The 25177-nt window shown below is 46.0% G+C and overlaps 2 protein-coding genes across 2 annotated transcripts in view; one reads left to right on the top strand and one right to left on the bottom strand.

Moving 5' to 3' along the window:
• The window catches only part of LOC119436027 (sodium/hydrogen exchanger 3), a 190835-nt gene that overhangs the window by 67447 nt on the left and 98211 nt on the right, over positions 1-25177 (top strand). The window lies entirely within an intron of this gene.
• The window catches only part of LOC125939776 (embryonic growth/differentiation factor 1-like), a 92157-nt gene continuing 76541 nt past the window's right edge, over positions 9562-25177 (bottom strand). Inside the window, exons 2-5 of the mRNA XM_049655213.1 lie at positions 16630-16706; positions 15121-15425; positions 13729-13868; positions 9562-12870 (exon numbers count right to left, since the gene is read on the bottom strand). Of these exons, the coding sequence (XP_049511170.1) occupies positions 12501-12870; positions 13729-13868; positions 15121-15425; positions 16630-16706 (892 nt within the window). The 3' untranslated portion in view covers positions 9562-12500. The remainder of the gene's footprint in view (positions 12871-13728; positions 13869-15120; positions 15426-16629; positions 16707-25177) is intronic.

Below are 25177 nucleotides of genomic sequence, written 5' to 3'. Positions count from 1 at the left end.
TGAGTCCGTTGAGGTATCGCATCTTTCTTTAAGGAGCGATAGGAATAACGGGATTCGGCGGCTAATTTTTTTTTTTTTTTTTGAATATATCCAACCATATGAAGAAAACAGAGAATGCAGCCAGATAAAGCATGAAGAAAATCAATTGCTAATTTAATTTAAATGTGGAAATAATAAGAAAAAGTGAAATTAAAGTGCACGAAAGGAGAATTTGGCGCAGGTGGGAGCCGAACCCACACCTTTTGTATTATGCAGTGCCTTTACCAGTTCATCTACCGCGGCGCGGCCATTCCTCTCGCCCACTTTATCGTGTGTTCGTGCATTTACAAGGCACTATGAAGCAAAGGAAGTATCTTTGCGCATGCGTTAACACAGCTGATGCAGGTCTTCGCCACTTACCGTGAAACTTGGGCATCTGGCAGGAAAGTGGAAAGGAATTAAATGTGCCAATTCTGTTCTCCCTCCCTGTTTCTTGGATGTAGATGTAGAGCCTTTGGATTACTGTTATTCTTCTTCTTATTATTATTATTATTATTATTATTATTATTATTATTATTATTATTATTATTATTATTATTATTATTATTATTATTATTATTATTATTAACATCATCATCATCATCATCATCACTAAGCGAATTCCTACTTTCTCGAGATGTAAAAGGGAGTAGACGGATGCTTTCAACCTCTCTAATGGGAGCCCGACCAGTTAACCGTACTCTGCCTACCCAACTGTGAACCAAATTCAACATAACTTTACTTACCTTCCCGAGAGAATGGGCGCGACGTCGAAAAGCTTCAACGCGCGACTCCCTTACACGTAGATTGCGAAATAGAAGAAAGAAAGAAAGAAAGAAGCTAAGACAAAAGAAACACACGCGTACTGGATACTGGATCAAAAGACGCCTCCGCACGCTGTCGAGTTTGTACGACCTGCGCCACTCTTTTTATACTTTATTATCTATTTAGCTATTATTTTTCGGTCGCGGTGAATGACCAATAAATTAAACCTCCAAGCCGTGCGGCATGCATGAGCTCCACGGATTTAATGAATGCTATTCGTAGGAGTAATCGCTATAATATAGGGCGTCCCATTGAAATACGGTTAGTTCTTCCGCTTTTCGTCCTCTTTGCTGGCTTGTAGCTTCCTTTCTTCCTTTCTTTCGATAGCTACGAAAGGATGCGAGTGCGTCCTCTCTGAAAGCTTCGGCTGCTTCCCTGCGGTCCAGCAAAGCAGCCGAAGTTTGCTCACCCTTGCAGCCTTACGCGTTGACGCGCGAGCGGGGCTTCGGTGCACTTGAACTACGCCGTCGCTGGCGGGCTTCGCGTCTGGGAGAGGCAGCCGCTCCGGTTCTCCCGTCGGCGCCTGCCCCGCAGTCACGCTGGATGGCCCCCCATTTCGGAGCGCCGCCTCGTCGTGCCTCGTGCCCGTTCTTGAAACCAGCGACGTCTCATCCCTTTGCCACCCACCCTCCGACCTGATCCGAGGCCACACTGGACACTCTTGTGGCCATTCACTGCCGCAGTTGTGTTTCTTGCTTACTTTCTGCTTCTTGGTTCTTTCGGCGCCGAACAAAATTTTGCGCCAACGACGCTATGGGGAGACCACGCCCTAATTATCCAGTGCGCTAAACCGGCGCTCTCTTCTTGCGTGTTACTCTTTGTTGACGCTCTCGATTTCGCGTCGCTACGGCGTTCCGGAAGCATTCATAACGCACTGATTATAGTTCCAGGAATAGCGAGGAGTACAAGGAAATTTACAGGTCGAGCGCCGTGCGTTGCTTCAAAGTCTTTCAGCTCTAGTCGCATAGTTCCCGCCGTAGTACGCAAAAAGCGACTGCGTTTACGTTAAATGGGGCCCACATTTTGTTAGGTAATGGTCGATTGAGCACGCCTTATTTCACTCCCGCCACTGCCTATATTGCGCGCAGCGAAAGTTAAGCGAACAATAGTTCAGCGACCAAAGTGTCTAGGCATATTTCCCCACAGCGGAAGTCCGCGTAGTGTATATATATATATATATATCTTGGCACTCAAATTAGATGTGATGAAAGCCACTTGGCAAGCGCGTCCGGCCAATGCATTAACATTTTCTACGGTCATTTGCATCGTGCTTTGTAATGTAAGAGAAAAGACGGTTCGTACTTAAAACACGGCTAGGTACCAGAAATAATTCGACCGGAATCTCTGGAAGTCGATCTATTACCCTAGTACTATGTACGCTTAATGCACGAAATTTAAGTGCAAGCTGGCTTTTATTGTTTTGTTTTGCGTGGATTGCTCTTGTTCTGATAGACGAGTGGCGTAGCGTGCTGAAATCAAGGAACCGAGTTCTAGACAAGGGACACTTGCACATGGACAACGCTGCATCATAGTTGATTCCATGACTTCGTTTCCAACAATAAACATCCACTGGTTTTTCAGTACAAAATATGACACTAAATTAATTTTTAACTGAATATAATTTGCACCTTTTGCTGATCATGAGATTCAGGTGGAACCATACAACAGTCTCTTATAAGAGAAATTGCTTATTCGTTGTAAAAGGGACGAATAATATATGTAGGTTGATAGCTATACGGGCATCACCTTTCAACAGTGCAGTCTAATCGGCTAAAGATGTGGCTGTCTTCAGGGGCACTCGTTCTATCTGCACTATATGTAGCTCTTGGGACTGACGAAAGTTGTTGGGCATATAGACTTGAAGCTCTCATAAAGTCAACCACTTCTTGAGCCAGACCGGGAACACATGGAGAGCACACCGTATCTAACGCTATAGATTACGGCGCCCTTACCTTTACAGCGTTCAAATTAGAATGAGAAGAAACCTCCGAAGGATACCACAGCATGATTCTATTCATTCTTGATATACTTCGTACAGCGGTCAGTTATTTGTTCTCTGTGAGTAACATTACATGAAAAGTATGTCTGCTAGCTCCTCCATACGTTTTGATACCACACAGCCAAACTGGCGAGAACGTCTGTTGCTGCCTCGCCAGTCGGCCATCTTCTTTTCGCGCTGAGCCTACACATAGAGGTAGTCGTGCTTCCTGAATAGTCACTGTTTACCGACTTCAGCGATGAGAATAAGAAAACCCTTGTATACTACCCTTGTCACATGATTTTTTACGTTACTCAGAGTCGCTTAAGCCACATGATGCATCTGTGGGAACTTGGCCCAATTGCCGCGCGCTGCCGCGTCATGGTCTGCTTGCGTGTCATGCGGCTTCCTCTCTCTCTTCTACTGTATGGAATGCTTCGTCCAAAATATCAACTTACTGCCAACCAAACTGACTTGCGTGTGCATACGTACGCGTATTTTTATAGAAAGGGAAAATGGGCATTCAGTTGAAAGTATGGAAGCTGCAAGTGAAACTTATACCCCTTTGAAACCCTTTCATATAGCGCTCTTCACCTTACGGATATCCAGGAACTCGTATTTTTACTCCCGTATTTTATTCGGAAATGTGTATTTGGGTCCCCTAGCTACTGGCATTTCTCTCATATGCGTCTATGTAGGGGCTCATTGAGTTAATGCAGTTGCTCGAACAACTTTTCTTCTAGCTGCTTTGCAAAATGAGTAAACGAAGAAGCAGAAACTTCATTTAATACGTTGCCAACGAGTGCGTTCAGAAGTTCGCGTTGTTTTGCAAAGACCAAACAAACCTTTCAGCAAAGTTTCCTATATTCCGAAACAGGGGCAAATGAGGAAGAATCGAGCAGAACAATGCCATCGCCAGTCCTCACCTTGCGGACGGATATCGGGAACAGTGAAAAGCGCGATTTCTCTCTCTGCGGCATAGCAGCCGACACAACTCCATTCAATTCGAACCGCTGTTCATGCGCTCGCACCTTCTAGACAGGCGAATAGACGGACCACTAGCGAAGGTGGGGACAGAAGCGAACAAAAAAGAAAGAAACATGTGGGGGTTGGGGGAAGAACACGATCTCAGTCAATGTGCGCCACCTTGATGACGGATTTCATCTCGCACGTAGAGAGAGATGAAAATGCCGTCTGTCTGTGGTGAGCCCGTGAAGCGTGACGGCTCGCCGCACACTTTGTCGAACGAACGGAGAACGGGGAGGAGGCCGGATCGAATTGCACTGCTCGACAGCGGGCAGCTTGGCAGCCGTTTACGTAGGCGCTGGACTTCGCTCCGGGCACGTGCGACGTAGGCTGTGTAATAGCAGCAGCAGAAGAAGAAGAACGAAGAGAAGGAAGGAGAGGAAGAGTCATCGCATCACTGCCCGATATGATTGTCTTCTCTGCGAGTGCACTGTCACTGCGCTACTTTGCACTTAGCTCGCTCACACCTGAACGGCAAATGATTCACACACACGCGCGCGCGCGCCATCTTTCGGGATCGGAGGCTATGGCCGAAACAGTTATGCAGGTTCACTTGATTTATATTAATTATCAGCTGTGTGAAGTCGTCTGCACTGCTGCGCATCGTTACAGTTAACGTTCTCGTTCTTCGCAGTCAAAACTACGTGGTACATTCTTTTATTATATTATCCGTGAACCTGGATGAGCAACATTATTTTAAACAACGTACAAACGCCGTTTGCGCAGACATTTATTCCTGTGTAATCAAAAGAAAACCATAAAACCATGTAGAAGTTTAAAAAAAAAGCCGAATTCACAAATTTTTGCATTCGCAAGAACCGTTTTTCGAAACCCGGGCGCATTTGTTGATATTACGTTCGCAATTACGATTGGGCAGTACCCATTTTTACAAACAGCTCTAACGTACTAACTATTTGTAAATGTGGCCCTGAGTTCGCAATCTTTGGGCCTCGAGCTGACCAGGAAAATGGTTCTTTTTTTGTTTTTCTCTAGTATCCTCTATGATGTTGACAAAACTATAGTAAAGCGAACAAGCGGGTAGTCGCTAACTCGTGCGGAAATATTTCAAAAGAATACGCGCACACATGTGAAGCCGCACAAGTTGTTGTGCTTCCCACGTTGCCAAGATTTCGCTAGCTTGCGCTTTGTTGAACCTTTTATGGCATTTCCGCACGTTTAGGGATCTACATGTGCGGTGAGCGAGCGACCAGATAGCTGGAAATTTGTCACGTACAACCTGTTAAAAACGTGGCCGGATCAAATTGTGCAGTGAGCTGCATGTTATCGTGCTTACGCAGTCTTACTGATTAACCATCGACTGTGGCTTCTTTCTTTCTTGTGTATGTGTTTGTGAAAGCAGGTCTCTTGATTATTAAACACTTTTTTTCGTTGCTAACGGTACAATTAAGTGTGAAAAACGAAGGAAAAATTAACATAAGGCGAGCTATATGTAATCCTGCGGCATGTTTTCGTGCAATGGTTTTCTTTTTTTTTTTTCATCTCAGCTATAGTTTTTTAGCTTTTCTTTTCTTCTTTTCTTTTTTTTTTGCAGAGTTGCGCAACAGTAATAAAACTTGAAACAATATAATAATTGTGTACTTCGGCACGATTTGTGAACATCGCAAAAAAAGTAAATCGTGTCGGTCATTTGCCATCATCATCATGTTCACCAAGAGTCACGAAATCCAACAAGCTAAACATACATCGATCGTAGGATGACGGACAACGCCAGCTGTGAACTTTTTTTTTTCTTTGTTTTTATCGCATTTTACGCTAGTTTGCCCTTCGACTTTATTATTTTGCTATGCGTTATTGTGAAGCCCATACTAAGAAAAAGTTTGTTTAGTGCAAGTACATGGGAAAGAAGAAGGAATACACAAGGCAGAGTTTAAGTTGTATTCCTTCCTCTTTCCCCGTGTACTTGCGCAAATAAAACTTTTTGTTAGTAACTATCACAATTGCGAAGGCCTGTCTACCGCATAGAGCTGTTTTCTATTTATTCTTTTTCCAGCTTTTTTCCATTTAGAGCGGTTTTCTATTTATTAGTGTGATGGTAGCAGTGATGAGCACTGATGATTGCGGGCGCTCCACTGTTATCGGTATTCGTATTATGTTTAAAATTACGAGAAAAAAAAGTAAACAAAGCGTAACTGGCTGGCTTCATTGGTTCTAGTCATCGGCCATACTGGTCCTGACTCTCGCCCTGTCGCAAACCTTGAGAGTGGACTTTCGTGGTGTCCGCAGAATTTCTCGTAGAATGTTCGGTATAAGACAAACTTTGTGCGTTCCGTGCCTCCTCTGTCACTTCTTCTGTCGTATAGATTAAATCCGAGCATTGTTCTCTCGAATCAACTCCGGTTTCTGACTGCCGAAGCTGCCTGATGTGCAACTTCTCCGGCGTCTAATTTAGCTGGAGCTATCTCTGACTATCTCACTTTTTTTTTTTTTTCCTTTTTCCCGCACTGGTTTTCGTTGGTTCTTAGATTCTGGCTCTCTTTGCCAGAATCTAAGAATATATTGTTAAACGCTTGATTTCCTCTCTAGTAATTTCTTCATCGAGAGAGAGAATAAACATCTTCATTGTGTAAATGTAGCTTTGCAGAGGCGCCCTCACTCCAGAATGCCTTGAGCTCGGGCCGCGTCTTGGGCCCTCGAGATCGGCCGTTGCTGATCCTCCTCGAGGTCGGAGCTGGTCAAGGCACTCTCCTGAAGCTCGTTGGTGATAAGGGTTCGGGTGATTTAGCGCTTCATCGAAGCGTAGCCGTGAGAAGGAAATCCAGCTCCCTCGCATTCCATTGCACTCATTCACTTTCGTGTCGCCTTCTCCTGACGAGGCGCTGTCTCCGAGCGTCTCCCGGCCGCAGCAACGGCAGCGTGTAGGCGCGTGACCAGTCTAATCCGGTGTGGCGCGAAGAGAAGAAACGCCGTGGCCCAGCAAAATTCTCCTGTCGATGGTGGAAAAACGATCCCAAGGAAAACAAGCAGACGGGTGCTGCACGTAAGATGAGCGCCGCGATACGAGCGCTCGCATTCCAGACGCCGCGGCAACAGCGAGAGATTGAAGCTGTGGGCCCGAAGGAGCGCGCACGGCGCGTTCAGAATTTTCCTATTGGAGGAAATGGCGCATCTCTCTCTCTCTCTCCGTATGTCTGCAGTCCTTCACATACACACATGCATGCACGCCCACGTAACTACTGTGTCCGTACAGGCCCGCGCATTCACAAAGCGCTTTACATGCTATATAGATCGCTTCGAAAGAACACTGGTCTGGTAGATCGTGATAATGAACATATCGGTAGTTGTCCCCCCCCCCCCTTTTTTTGTTTAGCTGCACCAAATTTTTAATAATTGCCTGTGGCAGATAGCACAATTCTAGCTCTTACTCGATGAGGCGCGACCATTACCTTTACTGAGAAATCAAAAGGCTTAATTGAATGAAAAAAAAATAATTGTGCTGGTTAGCTTTTCAATTCATTATTTTCCGGTGCATATTTAAATCTACGAAATATAGCCGGTGAGTTCGCAAGGAAGGCGTATCCTCTTGAAACGAATTCTAAGGACTTCATCAATTTCGAGATATTAATTTTCAAAGTGTCCGACTAAATGCAAGCAGGCGGCGACAAATAGTCACCTAGCCTGCTTCAGTTACTCAGGCATGCTTTTCATTCTACTCTGAAGTGTATGTAGCGCCACCGCACGGAGAAACCACCAGTCTTTCCGACCGGAGCCAAGGCGTAACGCAGAGAAGATGCTGTTCGCGCAGGGACACTGACGCGCTGGCGGCGAAACTTGGTCGCATCTCTGACCAGGAGACGAGGGCGCGAAGCCGACTGGAGCACATGTCCTGTTCGCGCTGGGGCGCGATCATATTTTATGCCTTGGGATCGACGCACTGGCGCTCCGCCGTTGCAGAATGTCCGTGGTTACTGTTGCGTGCATCCCCGCGTTCGCCGTGTATAGTAGATCCTGGCAAGCAAGCGCCTTAGTGCAGTACATACATACATATTGGCCGACCCCTGATTATACGGCCAGCGGCACGCGCCCCATACACACACGTGCGAACGCTCCCGGGCTGTGGGCCGCTGGCCAAGGTGACACGAGCCACGGACCGTTCGGCGCGCGACACACAGGATGCGTTTTGCAATGGTCTCTATTTCTCGCACGCACCTCCGGGGACACTTATTTCGCCGTCGTCGCCGCACCGCTGGCATAGCTCCGCGATCATGCGTGCGGCGAGACGAGCAAAGCGACCCCCCGCCACCCACCTCGCGCTTGCCGGCTGTGTATCTGGGCCTCCGGTCTGTGTTGGCTCAGAGCCACTGAGGCGTGTCCGAATCGCGGGAGCTGGCTTTCCGATGCGTTCCGGCGTTCTTTCTTTCTTTCTTTCTTTCTTTTTTGTACCACTTGGTTCCGCGCGCTCGTTTCTTCCTTTATTTGGAGTATAGCGCGCTAATGCTTGCAGCGTCCTTGCTCTTTCAGCGCGCGCCACGTCAATGCAGCACGAGCGGAACGCCTCGCTTTGTATGAACGGCAGCTTTCTCAGACGCTTTGTCGCACATTTCATGTAAGTGTTCTGTCTCGAAAACATTCGCAGAGTGAATTTAAGTAAAACATTTCTTACATCATTTATCCACTGCGTCGATAGGGCCCGAGTCCAACCAACGACTGACAACCACGAAAACGGGATAAGTATGCAAAGAAAGCTATTGTTTTCGATCCCGCGGTAGACTGATCATAAATACTCAGAGTTCAAATTTCGCATTAGAGAGCAACGAAACAAAGAAAGAATTCCCATACCATCGCTGTGAAACTGAGTCAACGCGTAGTGACTGCGGTAGCTCACGCGTGGACGCGTCATGGCAATGGTCAATCGAAGTACAAAACGAAGCAGGCAAGCCCATTTTGGTTATATATAGTACGATCACAAGTTCAGAAGGCGACCAACGCCGTCGCCCGAGTGTAATGCCGGTGCACTTCCTCGTATTAGAACATCTGGCACTCATTTTCAGCTTCTTTTCTTAACCACACGATGGCCATTACGGAGAACGAAAGCAGGAACGATCCTTGTCATATAGGTAGCAGGAGCGAAACGCGGCAATTATGTCAGGCGAGGGCGTCCGTTGGACGATGTAGGAAATGAATCTTGCCTCGTTTTTTTGTTGTCGCTTTGTGTCCGATGGGCCGCAGACGTCTGTTTCTGCCTTTCCTTTTTCACCCCCGAGACCGTCGCACCGACCGCTGCATGCAGCGCTCTCCTGCAGTTATACCGCTCGGTCCTCGTCGGGCCCGTCTCACAGTTTAGGTTCCTTCAGACCGGCCGCGGAAGTGCACGCCGGCGCGTAGTCGCCCATTATTTTCGCGCTTTCTTGTCGTTCCTGTGAAGAGACGCCGTGTTCTATAACGGTCGTATCTTACAACTGCGTCGTGTGCTCTGTATAGAACACAAACCGCCCTAACCGGTGGTGCTGAATAAATGTAGTAGGCGCCGGAATTCACGAAGCTTTTCGTTTCTAAGTGCTTTGAGCCAGTAAACACTTTCGCTAATATATGTCTATACATCACGATTGGCTGGCGCTTACGAACAATTCTAACGTACGTGATAACTTTCTCTCTCTCTCTCTCTCTCTCTCTCTCTCTATATATATATATATATATATATATATATATTGTAAATACGGGCTCAAGCTTTCCGGCAAATCACTGTTTTGGTTGAAGGAGGTGGTTGTATGCGGACTTATAAACTGTGCGGCGCCAGTGGGCGGAGGAGGAGAAGAGAAAGGGAGAAGGCAGGGATGTTAACCAGAAATGCGTCTGGTTAGCTATAGACGTTCCACAAACTTGCGAGTGTGTGTCTCCGTTTTTCTCGGTGCTGTTACAGCGCATGAGTGAAACGTTGGCTGTCGACATAAAGACAAGCTATATAGTTCTCATGCACTAATTGCCCACTCAGAGCCAAAGAAAGCTATCGCTTTATTAATAATATTGCTTTTAATTTCTCATTACAGTACATGATGGCGGAAGCGAGTGGTGAACGCTGCCGAAGAAATCGGCAGGCTTACAAAGCCATGAGCTCCTGCTTTGGCGATGAACAGCGAGCCACTCGTACATCACACACATACACACGCAAAAAAAAATAAGAAAGGTGAAATAAAATGGAAGAAAATGAATAATTCCTAAATACACAGGGTTTCCTTGAATAAGGCGTTGATGCACTAATATATTCTATATACACACACAAAAAAAAGCATCGTCATGCAAGTAACACACATAGTATATGAAAGAGAGAACATGGCATACATAATGGACAAATATTACATAACTTCGCAAGATTCTATCATCTCTTAGTCTCAAAATAATTAGCCAAACAAGTCCTAATGATAACAATGATTATTTACAGTACCTTGCAACTGCATGAAATCGATCTGCCTCTTCGGCCTCGCAAAGTAAATTCTACCCATTTTCATTACTTTTGAAAGAGTCAACGCATAATGAAAAAGTACGAAGTATATTCCACGTGTTATTACAACGCAGTGGCCTCAATCGTCATGACTGAACTTTTCCACACGCCAACGAAAACGCAGTACAAGGAAAGAAACATCACATAAAGCTGCAACACATTTCTTTTTCTTTTTTTTTCATTCAAGACACCTTGCAAATGTTCTCCAGTATCACTTGTACTTTTCCGTTATAATTAAGCCGCATGGGAGAGATTCGGGTAGAAAATGGCCCCTCGATCTCTCTCTGTACTACATCGATAAATAAATAAATAAATAAATAGTGACAAAAATATGATAAAAATAAAGATAAGACTGCCACGGTGGAGCGCCCAAGCAACATCCAACAGCTCTCTACGCCGCTACACAAATACGGGATATACTTTCCAGTCCAACCTCTGGTGAGGTGTCCTGCATGTACTAACCTCGATAGACAGTCCAAACATACACATCTGTTGAGCTTAACAAAACATAAAAGACATCACTGCCTAGGCCGTTATCCAACTCTATACTTATCACAAACACTAATACAACGTTGTCTCCACAAAAAAAGTCATTCAAGTAGCGGTCCACATTTTGTCTCGCTGACCACCGTTCTATAGTGGACAATAAAGTATAGCCATCGCAGTCTGCTCATTAAGATGGTTAATTGACTATTTAATTAGTTGCTTTAAAGTCCACGTCGCAATGACAATATTCTTAGGAGCACTGCAGAAGGATACAGCAGTTCACGCGATTTTAAAAGCGCAATCCGTTGTTGATGCATTGCCGGTCTCCTGATCATTATCGGGACACACAGCTGCTGACTGCGCCTTGAACTGTTAGTTCACTTGTTAGTTAAGCTGAAAGTTGTATAAACGGGCAGCTTCCTTTATCGGATACGTCGTGTAACATTGCCTTCCTACAAATGCGGTCACCTATATATGGTAGGACGTCGAACATGTTCTTTAGAATCGCTCTATTTGTGAACTACAAGTTGGCATCTATTTTTATGGGGGTTTTTTTTCGATTTCTATAATCACTTGTTTATTTACTCGTTCATTTATTTATTTACTTATTTCAGTATGTATGGTTTGTGTTTTTTCAGCAATTGTGTATTCAATGTGCAAATATTTCAACGTTTCCATACATTTGTGATTCCTTTTTTTTTTTGTATATTCCGCTGCTTTCTTCAATTGCTTGTTTCTTTGCCTGAACACTTATGTGCACATTTTTCCAAGTGCCTTGTCGCTTCCACTATATTTTTCATTGACTGAAGCACGTTGACGCTAAGTGCTCATCGTGTGCCTTTATTTGTTCATTTCCTCATGTCATTTTTGTATATTCATTTGGCAATAAAACTTTGTCGAAGAGCCGGAAACGAAAGTTGTCAACATTTCCAATATCATCAAAAAGTTCGATCAATCAATCATAGCGATTTGACTCCCTTTTCCTTCTATATATAACTTAAGGCGCTATGAGTAATGAAAGTTACTCAAAAATGTTGCGCTGGTGGACATGGCAAAATCAAGGAGGAACAAATAGTATAGAAGCGTAATGTCACGCTTAAGCGTGAGGTTGAAAACAATATTTCTTGTTTACTAAACTGGGCGCGCAAAGTGCATGGACGGACTGCCCACGTGATGCTTGAAGCTATCACGACGTATTGCTCGCCTGGTCGTTTCCGGATTGGACAGCATGTTCACTGGTATTACTCATTAAAGCAATTGGATAGGGCGCAGACGCCAGTCAATCAGCGATAATTTGTACTGATCGGATTCATAACTTGATGAGCACGTGACTGCAAGTTTTCTCAGGAACGAGTGGCTTCTGCAACAATCCCGGTGCACTGGAGATACAGAGATTAAGATGGACAAATGCGAAAGCAGTTAGTTGTGTTCCTGCGTGCTGCAAATGCAATAAGGAGGCTAGCTGTCGTTAGCAAGAGCTGTCGTTAGTCATGTGTGTTGCAGAAGGCCGGCCAGGCCAAGATGAAATTGTACTCTTGTGGGCTGTGGCATTTAACTTTTGACACAGGCACGCGAACGGCTTGGAGGCCCTGGCCCCTTGCATAACGCAAAGCCACAGCGCGCCTTCGCCACAACATATATAACCGCTAGCGTTTTAGACCGATCGTCCCTCGCCAACTGCTTCGTGTTGAACCACATCGGCTTCAATTGTCAACGGCACCCGCATGCCGACACGCGCATGTTGTCGAACGCCTTGAGCACCACGTGTCCGTAGTCGTCGAAGTACAGGACGCTCTGTGACTCGTAGCGGATGGGCACGCAACACACTTGGTAATTGGTGGGATTCCAACGGACACCACTGGCCAGGCTTAGCAGCGTCGAGTGGTTGGTGCTGTTGAGTAGCTGAATCGCGGGGAACCGGCATTTTCCGAAGCATTTGTTCGCACTGAAGGAGTGCGGCGCCAGCACCCACCGACGCCAGCCCAAGGACCATATGTCGACGACGAGTGAGACCACCTGGCAACCGTTCGGGTTCACTCCCGCCTGGGCAAGATGCCGCTCCTCCGACGGCCCCGCGTCTCTGCAACGAAAGCCATTCTCGCTGAAATATTCGTCGCTTGGAACGCCGCATAATTATGATGGCCAGAGAAGAAATTTAAGCGAGCATGGAAAAAAACAAAAAAACGCAGACGCGCACAAGAAGGAGTGCTCACTAGCAAGTGTTTATTGTCAGAGCAATGTTTTTTTTTTTTTTTTCCGCGCAGAGATATCTCAGCTCTTAACAACGTTTAACCAACTCGTCCCACAACAGGTTCTAAAGATGATAGCTCACGCAGAGAACGAGTTTCCATTCTTGGAAAGCTCTGCTGGAAGGGATCAACTTAGCTCCATCAAAAGTAGTGCGTCAGAAATATCACTCGTCGTATCAAGCACGTTAACCCGCTCTCATGGCATAACAGAGCAATTCTCCTTTAAGCGTCTTGAATCGCACGTGGTCGTGCGAGCATGCGTTTGTGTGTGCGTGGAATGTGCGGGTTGCTGCCGGCGCATGTAGCCTCGAAAGCCGACTGCATTGGCCCCGCTTGGGCTACTCGTACTTATTCTATTCCTGTTTTTTTTTTTCCTCTATCTCTTTGCCCTCTTTCTAACCCCTATATCCCCCAACCCTGTGCAGGGTAGCAAACCGGAAACTCGCCTCTGCCTTACCTCCCTGCCTTTCCTCTCTCTCTCAGTATCTCTCTCTCTCTCTCTCTTAAAAAATCCTGTCACTCGCTCTATACGATTCATCAGCTAATCCAGTACCTACGAGCTATAGAGACTCATGGGATGTGTGAATTAAAACATGCAAGGAAAGTATTTAACACGGCCGACAGACAAACTAGAGACGGCATTTAACTTGTGGTCTTTTCAGCGTTTTGAAACATGTGGCGGTACTTACGTGCTCGATAGCCTAGATCTAGGCTTGTGGACGGATCGCTTGAAACGTGGCACAGGTTTTTGCCGACACACGGGGAAATTGAGGATGAGGCTCGCAGAGGCCTGGTTCGGTGAGCAAGGGAGGCCGTGGCTTTCATTCGCCTGAAAGTTTGAGGTTTGTGTGAGTAGTTGAATCGCATATTTTAATTGTCTGAGGTCTTAAGTGTCACGATTGGCAGATGCTACGTCCTAGGTTATAACTGAAGCAAAAGGCATTAGCAATAAAATAAAAGAACACGGGGGATATATTAGGGTGTATTAAGGCAAAGCAAAACGATCGGTAACAACGTCTTTTTTTTTTTTTTTTTTTTTTGGGGGGGGGGGGGGGGGCTTGATGTATGCAACGTGATGCCTTCAAGACAGCACCACAAACGAAGGACCGAAGACGAGACAACTTGCCCTTATGTCCTTAATGAGTCGTAGCTCTGCGTTGCTTTAAAACGGTTTGTGCCACGTAGATTCTACCTTAACAGTTTTTGTCTTGTTCGCACGTGCTGAATATAATTTCATTGTAGAATTATACAGTCCATGTGCACTTCCATTAGCCAAGTTCCAGCATCCAACAGGGCTATATGAGACGGTGCATACGCGTTTACAATTGGGGCTAGCCTATATGATTACGTTCAAACACAGTAGATCTGACATTCACCTTTAACCAATGACTTAACCATTCACCACTGTGTCAACACCTTTGATTATCTGGTAAGGTACGGAGCACTGCAAGCAGTACTGTGGCTGCTGAGTTTTAAGCTGTGGCTGCTTTAGAGCGTACGGCAGCGCCGTGGTTCTGCTAAGCAATGCTACGCATGCTTAAGCATAACGCGCGAGAGACGGATAAGATATGTCCCGTCCGAAATGACGGTTTCCACCAAGCTAGATTACACCGCATAGACCCCATGAAAAATATACGAAATTCTGAATAAAATATTCACTCTGCCGGACGCCACTAGGCAAACGCTAGAACTCGTGCTCGAGTAAATAAGGAAGTTAGCAAGCCAGGCCTCGCGCGCTATAGAAGCCGTAGCAAAATGGTCTCGCCCACGCTCTACATGGACGTGCGCTGCAAGCTCCGAGCATGGCCGCCATAAATGTGCTGGCAGCGTTTGAGCCTTGGGGAGAAGCTTACAAGCCAAATTTCACTTAGTGTGGGATGTTCGTTGCCTATAACGCAAAGTCAAAATACATGCTCATTGCAGTGTTGCGATTGGGAGATCGCGAATCCACCCTCTACCCTGTGGCCAGCCCACGCTGACCAGAGCCCATAGACGCACAAGCGAGCTTTTCTAAAGAAAGTGCTCAGGCTGTCCTGGCAAAACCCGAAAGAAAAACGAAGTGCCGTTAAACGGGTGCTCACCCAGAGCGTTACTCGCAAGGTGGTGCCGTTGAGCAGCGGCGTCTTGATGGACGCGACATAGCTGCGCGCGCGCAGGCGAAAGACGAGCCTGCGGCTTCCTGTCCAGCCAGACGCCATGGCCGGGGCTGACACCTGCACGACCACGCCTTTAGGTACCTCCGGAATGCACTCCGGAGGGTAGTCGAGCGCCAGCCTGGTTCGGTTCGCCAGTGGCGGTTCTGCCGTGACGTCCAACAGCACCGGGAAGACGAAGCTCGTCGTGTCCTCAGCTGCAGACAGGGTCGACGGGACTGCAGCGTGCAAATCTGTGCAACGATAAGTGCGCGGTCAACGGAGAGCTGCCGACTCGGGGGCGCCAACTGGTTGTGTCTTTCAGCTGTCATAATTTCAATTGCCCCATAGAGCTTTGCTGTGCGCGCAAGTTGGTTCATGAACGAAAGGCGAACGATGCAAAATAGACACGGCCAGAAAAGAATTAAAGCACGCAACAAATACAAAAAGTATCGTTTTGTTCGCTCGAGTTCGCTCTTGTGAAGGCTATGCTATGCCTCATTAAATTTCAGACGGGTTTGTTGGATGCTTTCACCGCATGCAGCCGCCTTTTTTGGCGGAATTAAGCCGCTCCGCGAAATTTCATCATTTGACGGTGAAACGACAATGCGCGGAGCGTAGCTCCAATTAAGGCATCGATGTGGTGCGTATTGCGTTGTGCTGTGGTTGCATAATATTCAGTCAGTTCCTTCTCATGTATTTGCTAAGTCTGCAGTATTTCGCTGGAATCGTGACATGCCAGCTAAATATTACCAATGATGATAAATGCACTAAATAATTGCGTCCTCACTGGATTTCTAGTTAGAAAAAAAAACAATTGTTTTGGGGATTTTTGTAATCAACTGCTGTGCCGCCTTTCTCCTCAACGCCTTCTATCATTTTGTCTCCAACCTCCCCGAATGCAGGGTACCTATTGCAGGGTAACACATACCTATTGACTAACCGCTAGCCTGTCTAACTAGTGATGCACAGGCTTCTCTCACAAAACATTAGCTGGACTTTTGTTCATTAAAGCCTCACTTTTTCATAAACGTTGTTAATATGCTTTTGTCAAAATGTCAGTACTGCTCAGAGGCACTGTATTAGGCCGCTGGTACACGCTCCAGCAGTATGTAACAATACAAAACGTCACAAATGCCAACGCGCAGTCGCAGTGCCACCACAATAATGTATCATCAAACAAACAAAATTTGCGCTGATGTATCGTTTTTTTTTTCTTTAAGAAAACCGGCTCATAAAATTACAAACTCTAGGAAGCCCTTAAAACATCGTGATCTTGCGTGTCTCATTAGGTAAGCTGAACCAGCTCTATGAGGAAAAGTTGAACCCATAAGCACTCATAGTGGTCAGTAACAGAACTAACGGGTTAGGTACAACATGTTAGGCAGCCAATGTCAGCCCTTTTGACTGCAAATTGATACTTCAATTGCGCAATCTTCGTGCAGGCTCCACGCTTACCATTATCATGAAAGGAGTCATTGGCAGGAATGCTGATCACTGGGCGCTCTGAGTAGCAATTTTGAGGGGCATTTTTCCTGAAAGCACAAAAGAAAAAAAACAAGAAGCACGGAATGTTAGCACCAGAGAAAAATACAGAACAAATATAGAGAAAAAAGGGGACGTTAACCGCAATAGGTTCCGGTTGACTACCCTGTACTGAGGGAAGGGGAGCATGAGAGCAGCTGTATGGTACTCGGGCTTTCGTAAGCCTGTGGCTCCGCCGCGTCCGTTATAGCGTTTGTAGATCATCTATAATGAACACTCGCTTGTTATGAATACTTTTGCATCTTTTAACCCATTTTGAGTCGTGTTGCAGTTCAGTGAATATGTCACTATCACTCGTAACCTTGTGCATCCGTGAACTGAAACTGAAATCCGTCCAGACAAGCCGTCCAAGACGTGGGGTTAGAATAAAGTTGGCTGTCCTTTAAAGGCAGCGCCAGTTGGACAAAAGCGCCCGTAAGTAGCTAGCATTTCTGTATGCAAGGAGTACGAAAAAAATTGGAGGACGCTTAAGCTTCGCCTTTAAGAGCGGAATGCGATAGCATTCAAATATTCCTGGCTGCTTATCAGGCTTCCCGGCAACTGAATTATGTTTTCTCGCATATTCAAATTACAATCCGACACTATCACGTCTGTAGGTTGTGGTTAAGTCGTACTTTACGATTTTCTGCCAGATTTTACTTTGAGAAATTCAGTTTTGTTCACTAACACCTTGCGCCACGTGAAGGGCCTGCGCGGTCTGAGTGGTTTGGGATGATTATTTCCGCCAACAACGCCGGGGTGCCGACGCCGACACCGATGCCGACACCGATGCCGACGCCGACGCCGGATTTTCGGCGACATGGGGCCCGTAACGCTATCGCGTTAAAAGCGCACATTAATCAAGCGATTCTCTTCTACATCTTCATTAGACGTTATAGTGCAGTCACAGTCAAGCTCTTTTTTTTTTCATACTTGTAAAAGAGTGAAAAAATTAGTACACAGACAAGGTTACAGGCACAGCTCTATCAACCAAAAATTATTTCGTAACAACGGTCAATAAATGCCGAAGTTTATTGTTCCCGATTACCATTTCCCTTTGTGTGCTCTTTTGTCATCGTTGCAGTGCGGCAAATTTACGTTTCTTAAATAACACTAGGAAAAAATTTCCACTTACAGGCTGCACAGATATTCGGCCTTGTCTCAGTAATATACGACACACGTTACAACCAGGGAGTGATATACAACGTATTTGTGTATGCAATTGGTTTATAACAGCTCATCAGTACTAATGCAAAGCGCTAATCAGCATAAGAGGCAAGTGTCAGTGATGGCCTGGTACTAAGGTCGGGCTATATAATATAATGATTCTGTTCCATTGCTATTCCTTTCCGTGCTTCGTCATGGTCCGAGCGGCCACCTTATCACCGGCATCGGCAGGCCGTGATGGGTGATAAGAAAGGAATAGAAGGGAACGTCCTTACGAGAACGCATAGCAATTTTCCAAGTTACAACTCGAATGCCTTCATGACGGTGACACTTGTGTGCCAAATTACAATGAAATTACATCTGACCGACAATCACTTCAATTCATATTAACGTGCAATTGAACAGTTGCGGCATAAATTTTCCCTTGAGCGAACAGCTTCCTGAGGTCCTTTGAAGTTCGCTCAAGTGAAGTTTTAGTCAAAAAACATCGTGCATTGTGCAGACGCATAGAGGTATAACATGCGTACTTCAGGTGTGAGATTAGCAGGAAGTTAATTGGCACTAGCAAACCAGAATGAGCGATGCGGAAGATGCTGCTCCTGCGCTAAAATATTGCAACAGAACTGATGGGTCAAGGCGGAGGCATTGCTGTTAAGCCTGTCGTTTTAGCGAAATTGATGTTGCATTGTACTACGCGAAGAATTGCGGATAACATCCTATGCAGCAAAAATCGCAAAAAATAATAAAAATAAAGCACGAGTAAAAACAGTCAGGGCATAGTGTGCTTATTGCTATACCATCGGACATTTAGCTTTCAAGTGCGCTCAATACTGAAGAAACAGCACCCAAGAGCAAACGCCAAGACTGAACCAAACACACACCCGCAATCCGTAGGTTTTAAACGTAGAAACATGTCGTAAAAAAATGATTTGCAAACTGGCAGCCATGTTGATCATGACTCCCGGCGACACTTACATCCACAAAACTAAAAATTAGCTCAGAACACCCACAGTGAATTAACGAATTGCTGCCCGTTTTCCAGTTCAGCTTCCTGACATGATAGGCATGTCCAGGAGATGCTCTGCGATGAGAGGTAACGCAATGTCTAGAACACTGTACTTGGCGGGAACATATAAAACCTTAATGCCTTTTTGTTCTATCTCTGCTTGCACTGTTTACGACGAGAACTTGATATAACTGCTCTTAAGAAGAAAACGGCCCCCAATGAGAAACAATATGAGAAATTTCTAATCAGATGAAAGCGCTAATTGCGCACACTACATGGCTCATGAGAACGAATAGCCGGAAAAGCAAGTAAATTTAGATTGGGCTTCCCTACGCAAGAATCCAAAGCCTGCATGCATGGGCTTTGCTGGGACTGAAAAGGCTTGAGTACGCAAGCGGAACGCAAGCTTCTTGCGTCCCCTAATCTAAAACTTTCTAAGGACGCGAAACAACTTACGATATACTTCGCGACATGAGAGCTGAGAGCTACCCAATTAACTGCTATTTACAGCCATACACTGGAAAGCACTGATCGGAGTGGTGGCGCCTGTGTGGTTTGCGTAAATAAGCGGTCAACTGTGCCCAGTTTCGATATCTGCTTGTGCATGCGTTCGTGTGCTCGTGCACAACATATCGCTCTTAATTCAGCATCATCTAATGACAGACGTCGGCAAAAATCACGTTAAAACACTGTCAGTGTCATTGCATTTCCAAAATAAAAACTCCTCTACACCTTTGCACCGTTATAAGACATAACATGTGAAAATAAGCCCTTCATACAATAAGCAATAATTAAAGGGTACATCAAAGATGTTTTCGACAGTTACGCTGTTGAGAAGAAAACAGCGACATTTAAGGGCACCTCAAGCGAGCCTTGAGACACCCTTAAAGGGACAGACAACCGCTCAGAACATGAATTGAGATAACCCCGCGGATGGAAAGATCGTCCATCGTATTGGCTAGAACGTGCCCTGTTTTTCTCATTAAACGTAGATTTATATTTTTAATGCTTCACTAAAAGTCGTAAAAAATGACCTTTGGTGCCCCATGCGGCAAAAACATGAACCTATTTAAGAGGTCTACCACGTGACCTTCTACCAGGGTATCCTATTCCTGGTCTTTTTAGTAATATTGAAATGCAGTAACATTCTTTCTATTATAAGTTTTTTTTTCTAATTTACAATGTGCAGATAAGCCTTCGTTTGTAGTGAGTAGAAAAGTGGCGCTGCCTTCGCCTTCGTTTTCGATGACTTGGCTTGGCTCGTCTATCGACTGAATAACGACGACGGGGGCCAGCGAGCCATGACGTAGGCATGCACTTGGGAAAACAACGCGGTGCAGCTGTAAGAAAGGTCTGTATAGCAACGAAAACTTATTGTACCAGTCTATTTACCTTTAAAAGTGGCTGGAAAGGTGACAATATAGGTGACTAACCACAGTTGCACGTCCTCCAGCGAAAGCAGGACGATGGGCGGCTTTCACAATTTGCGAGGCGTGCTATCGGCATCACAGGGACTCTTATTTTTTTTTAAGGCTGCTCAGATCAAAAAATTCTCCTTACGAAATATCCACGCACTTTTGGAAGTAACCGCTGCAGGTGTAAACACTACCGAGGGTGAGCTTTTCGTTGCGCCATAAAAAATTGGGTCCACAACTATCGGTTGTCAGTCCCTTTAAAGGAAAAGGCTCAAGAAAGTCTTGAGGCTTTGCCGTTAGGGGTGTTACGCGATAGACTGTGAAATTTTAATGCTTGAACCTTGAAGCAAAAACAACACTTACATTGTTTCTGCTTCATGAAAAAAAATACGATAAATCAAACAAGGTGACAGTCACTTTAAACTGGAGCATGAACTCACAGGGCGTTATACAGTATTAAGCGTTTTTATGTATTCTAACCATGAGCAAGCGATTCCAGAAAAAGCAACAGATATACTTAGACAATATTAGCAAAGTTCAAAACACTAGTGGTACGAGACCGTGGCAACAAGGATGACTATAACGCGTAAAGCCTTCGATGCTTTCATGACTAGTTACTCACGTGAACAGCCTCATCATTATAGAGGGAACTTGAACGTCTTTTAGAAGCTTTCCTTGGGAGGCGCACCTAGGCAGTTCGAGGATTAGAAGGATTGTTGAAGTTGCCAAAATGCAATTCTTTGGTCGCGTCAAGATGCACTTCGCGAGGGCGTGAAAGGAACACCAAACAGGAAGGAGCATTGTTAAAGCGTGATCGAGGACGCCACTGGATCGCGACAAAAGTTGGAGAGTGCAGCGCCTGGCGTGAGAACTGCAAAGAGAACGTGCGCGCTGCTCGGGCCTCTTTATAGGCGACCCGGCGTCAGGGCTCGGAAACAAGCCTGCTTCGTTTCCCGACATGACGTCTCGTTTCGTTTACTCGGCGGATATATCGCGGAGAAACTCTCGCGCAGTGCGAAGGCATTGGACTAGCTCTCGACGTGACTTGATGAACAGAAATGCTTCAACTTGTAATCTACGCTTGCCCAAACTTATTTCGTCGCTTCCTCGATTACTTGCTGTGACGTAGCGTGGCTACGTCATTGAGCACGAGGGCAAGAACCGCGCGACCACGCCCTGGACGGCCGTACTGCGACGGCTGCAAAACACAGGAGTGCCCGTGTATTGAGGTTTCGAGTGGTAAAACCGAAGAACCCACGGTGGTCCAGATCCTCTGGAGCCCTGCAATGTGGCATCACTGATAGCCTAGTACCCGCTTGCTGGAACACATTTACCCTTGAATAAGTTTACACCGAAGCGGGAAAAATGCCCTCGGAAATAGCACTATAGGCCGTCCATATAGTATAGGCCCCCGTACAGCTGCTTTGGGTCCATCGTTCGGTGCACGCTATTTCACAGAGCTGCGCGCATCACGAAACGACTGACGTATCGTGCTAGAAGCAGTTCGAATGACTTAGGTGGTGTTATTTGAGGCATGGTAAATGGTCGCTGCGGTGCAAGCGAGGCTGCCTCTTCTTCCGCGACGGTACAAACGTGCCGCTCGAGAGCACGATGACGAGCAGAGCTGCGCGGCCACTGCCGCTATGGAAGGTGATGCTGTGGCGGTCGAAACGCTACCGGGAGCTGTGCCTTGAGTGACAACAACTGTCGCACGTTTCGTAGCGCAGTAGACATCTGGATCGGCCACTTCACCACGCGCACACTTACATGGGGTATATAGTGAACAATAGGCACCGAGAGACTAATAGACTAAGAGACAATAGACAATAGCGATCACTAAAGGCATCCAGGGATCACTAAAGGCATCCAGGGATTACTTGGAGCTATTTCTGACGAATTTTCTTCCCCACTTTTCACTGGTGTCTTAAAGTTATGCGGTGGTATATGCGTCCGAACTTTTAAATCAATCAGCATCTTTCAATCAATGTAAACCAATGTCAATGTTTGTGTACTCGTTTCGCGCCAGCACGTCTCCATTAGATAAGATACGTAGATGCGCTGAAAGTATTTCAACGTTGAAAGCGTCGGCTCCTGTGCCCATTCTGCTGCATACAAGCAACAAATTATTCCAGAAAATTCTTTCTTCTGTAATGTCAAGTGAAAATCAGGGCCGTTTTGTAAGCATGTGAAATTCAACTTAAATTTACGTAAGTATCTCAGTTGTCAATAGTGTGCGTTGACTATTGTAGATAACTGTGTTGCGGAAGTGAATTGCGCTCGGGGAGCGAAAGAAAAATGGAAGTTTAACTGGAAGTATTATTATTATTATTATTATTATTATTATTATTATTATTATTATTATTATTATTATTATTATTATTATTATTATTATTATTATTATTATTATTATTATTATTATTATTATTATTATTATTAAGAATGGGCAAGGATGTCGGCCTGAGGTAGACTCCCTGCGCCTGCTACTCTGCGCTTGGGGAAGAAGGAGGTTATGAGGGGTGACGACGAGGACACAGAATGTAAAGCGTGAATACATACAGCTAAGCGCCCGAAAGATGGGCGCTTTGCACGGCACGAGATTTACAAGTTACAGCTGCAGGGCTAACTGCGCTCAGAAGAGAAACAGCCAATTGGATACATGTAGCTGGCCCGTCAGAAGTGAGAGAAGCCACTGGCCTCAAGTTAGATTTGGTATTGGCCTGAAGGAAAAAAAAAAAGAAATGGTCGTTTCGCTCGTGACTATGTAGGAGTTCTATATTTATGAGGCGCTGTAAGCATATGTACACCGTATGAGACCATATGAGACCGTAGAAGACCGTAGTTTTTTTTTTTATGTGTTGTTGTTTCTATACCTATTTTGTTTTAGCTCGCTTTACGCTTATAGGCGATTTCACAGCGAGAAACAAATGAGCTCCAAGGTGGTTGCTTACTTTGTGCTTGTACGTGTTTGCGACCACTCGCATGTTTCAGTCGAGGAAGAGGGCGAAGAGAAAAAAGAAAGTGCTGATTAGAGCGTTTTGCCCCCTGCCAGCCTGCTACAGTCATTTCATTTGGGACGACAAAGAAAAAAAAAAAAGAGCCAAGCTGATCGAAAGCGTTCGACGAACGCTATAGATATGACCGCTCTCAGAAGGGGACTTTGCTGCGCTATGCGAACGCTGGGATCTGTCAGCAGAAGACAGCGAGTCGTGTGGCGCGTGCAGAACACGCCCTCGATCAGAGGCGGCGCAGAGATGTAAATGCGCAGGACCTTGCAGTGCGGGCGAGCTATCCGCCCGACTCGAGCGCAAGACGAACACCCCTGGCGAGAAACAACGAGCTGCCGGCACGCGCAGTGGACCGCGACGATTGACACAATCGCATCAGGGATCGGCAACCGAACGCGGCCGGTGGACGCCGCCCGTCAAGGAGAATCCGTCGCTGCCGTCGCAGGGCGCTATATAGCCGCCTGAGCGCCAAGAGCGCGATCGATCGAACATTTCAGCTTGCGCCGATGTTTAAGATTATCTAGTATGGCAACATTTTACCACTTCGCAATCGTTTTTCGACTGAGTGACGTATAAGATGTGCTTTTAGATTGGTGGGCGGAGCACTCGAAGACTGAAGGGCAGCATACTGCGCCGCGTCATCGATTGAGGCGCTCATCGCTCACGTTGTACCGACTGTTATAGTTGCTCAGACGTGGCCTCTATTCATTCATTGTTGCTCCAATGGCTACTTTGGCTCTCAAATTCGCTTTACTAAACGCAAAAGCCCTTTTCCTGTGCGGGTGGAATTGCGGACGGAAAGATCGCGAAATTAAATCTGCCTTTAGCTGCAGCCTTCGTCTGCGACCATTCGTCTTAAGCGTTAATCATTCATCTCCGAAGGTTGCGTACTACAGCCGCACGTGGCAGTGCATATCCTCGGAGGTTGGAAGGTTGCTTGTACGCCGATACAGCGAACTCCGCCCCACACGGTCAGCGCCGGTAGCATTGGTGCGATTCGCGTAGGGTCAGCGCGTCTCTTACGTACCGCGCGTGAGTCACGGTTTCGAGCTCGTGCCAAGGCTGAAAAGAGCAGTCATGTGTAATCAGGCGTATTAGGCGTAAAATCACGCTCAGCACAATCTGAAACGGGAAGCCGGCTGCTAGACCACGCATGTTCCCTGGGCATAGACCGCACTAAGGAATATCCGCGACTACTAAGACAACTCTATTTTAGCACCGTTGTCACGGTTGGACAATACTTCGCACCTAGTGATGTAGAAAACGTGCAGGTGTCTTCTTTATTAGAAGCAGCTTTGAGCTCCCGATGCTGCTGTTGTGGCTCTGTCGCCTAAAATAAGAAGCAGCTTCGACAAAGGACACCATTCGTTTTAAGCGTTAATCATTTATCTCCGAAGGTTGCGTACTACGGCCGCACGTGGCAGTGCATGTCATCGGAGGTTGGAAGGTTGCTTGTACGCCGATACAGCGAACTTTTGAAAAGAAGGTGGCGCGCATTTTGTTGTTTTACTATATTGTAGCGCAGAAAAGGACAGACCGAAGACGACACATGAGCGCCAACTGGATAGTTGGCTGTTAGTACTCTTATGCCATCCTCTCTCTCTATCTCCACATGTGCCCGCGCTATGTTTTTTTCTAAAACACCGTACCACTAAGCCAGCATCAATTGTGCAATATTATCACTAACACGTTTAAGGCTCCGCACAAACTCTATTGCCATAACATAACGTAATCACAGCCAGGTACCAGCTGCGCACGCTATACAACGCTGTAGCGTAGCTATAAAGCGGATCGCGCATTCGCTTATAATATCTGACAAGGGGGCGGTAACCCTGATAGCGTAGCAGTATTTGTGCTGTTCGATGCCGGTTGTGAACACAGAAGCGTTG

This window comes from Dermacentor silvarum, chromosome 1 (genome assembly GCF_013339745.2).
Source record: "Dermacentor silvarum isolate Dsil-2018 chromosome 1, BIME_Dsil_1.4, whole genome shotgun sequence".
Lineage (NCBI taxonomy): Eukaryota > Metazoa > Arthropoda > Arachnida > Ixodida > Ixodidae > Dermacentor > Dermacentor silvarum.
The sequence above is the reverse complement of the archived record's forward strand: the minus strand, read 5'-3'. Positions and strand labels throughout refer to the sequence as shown.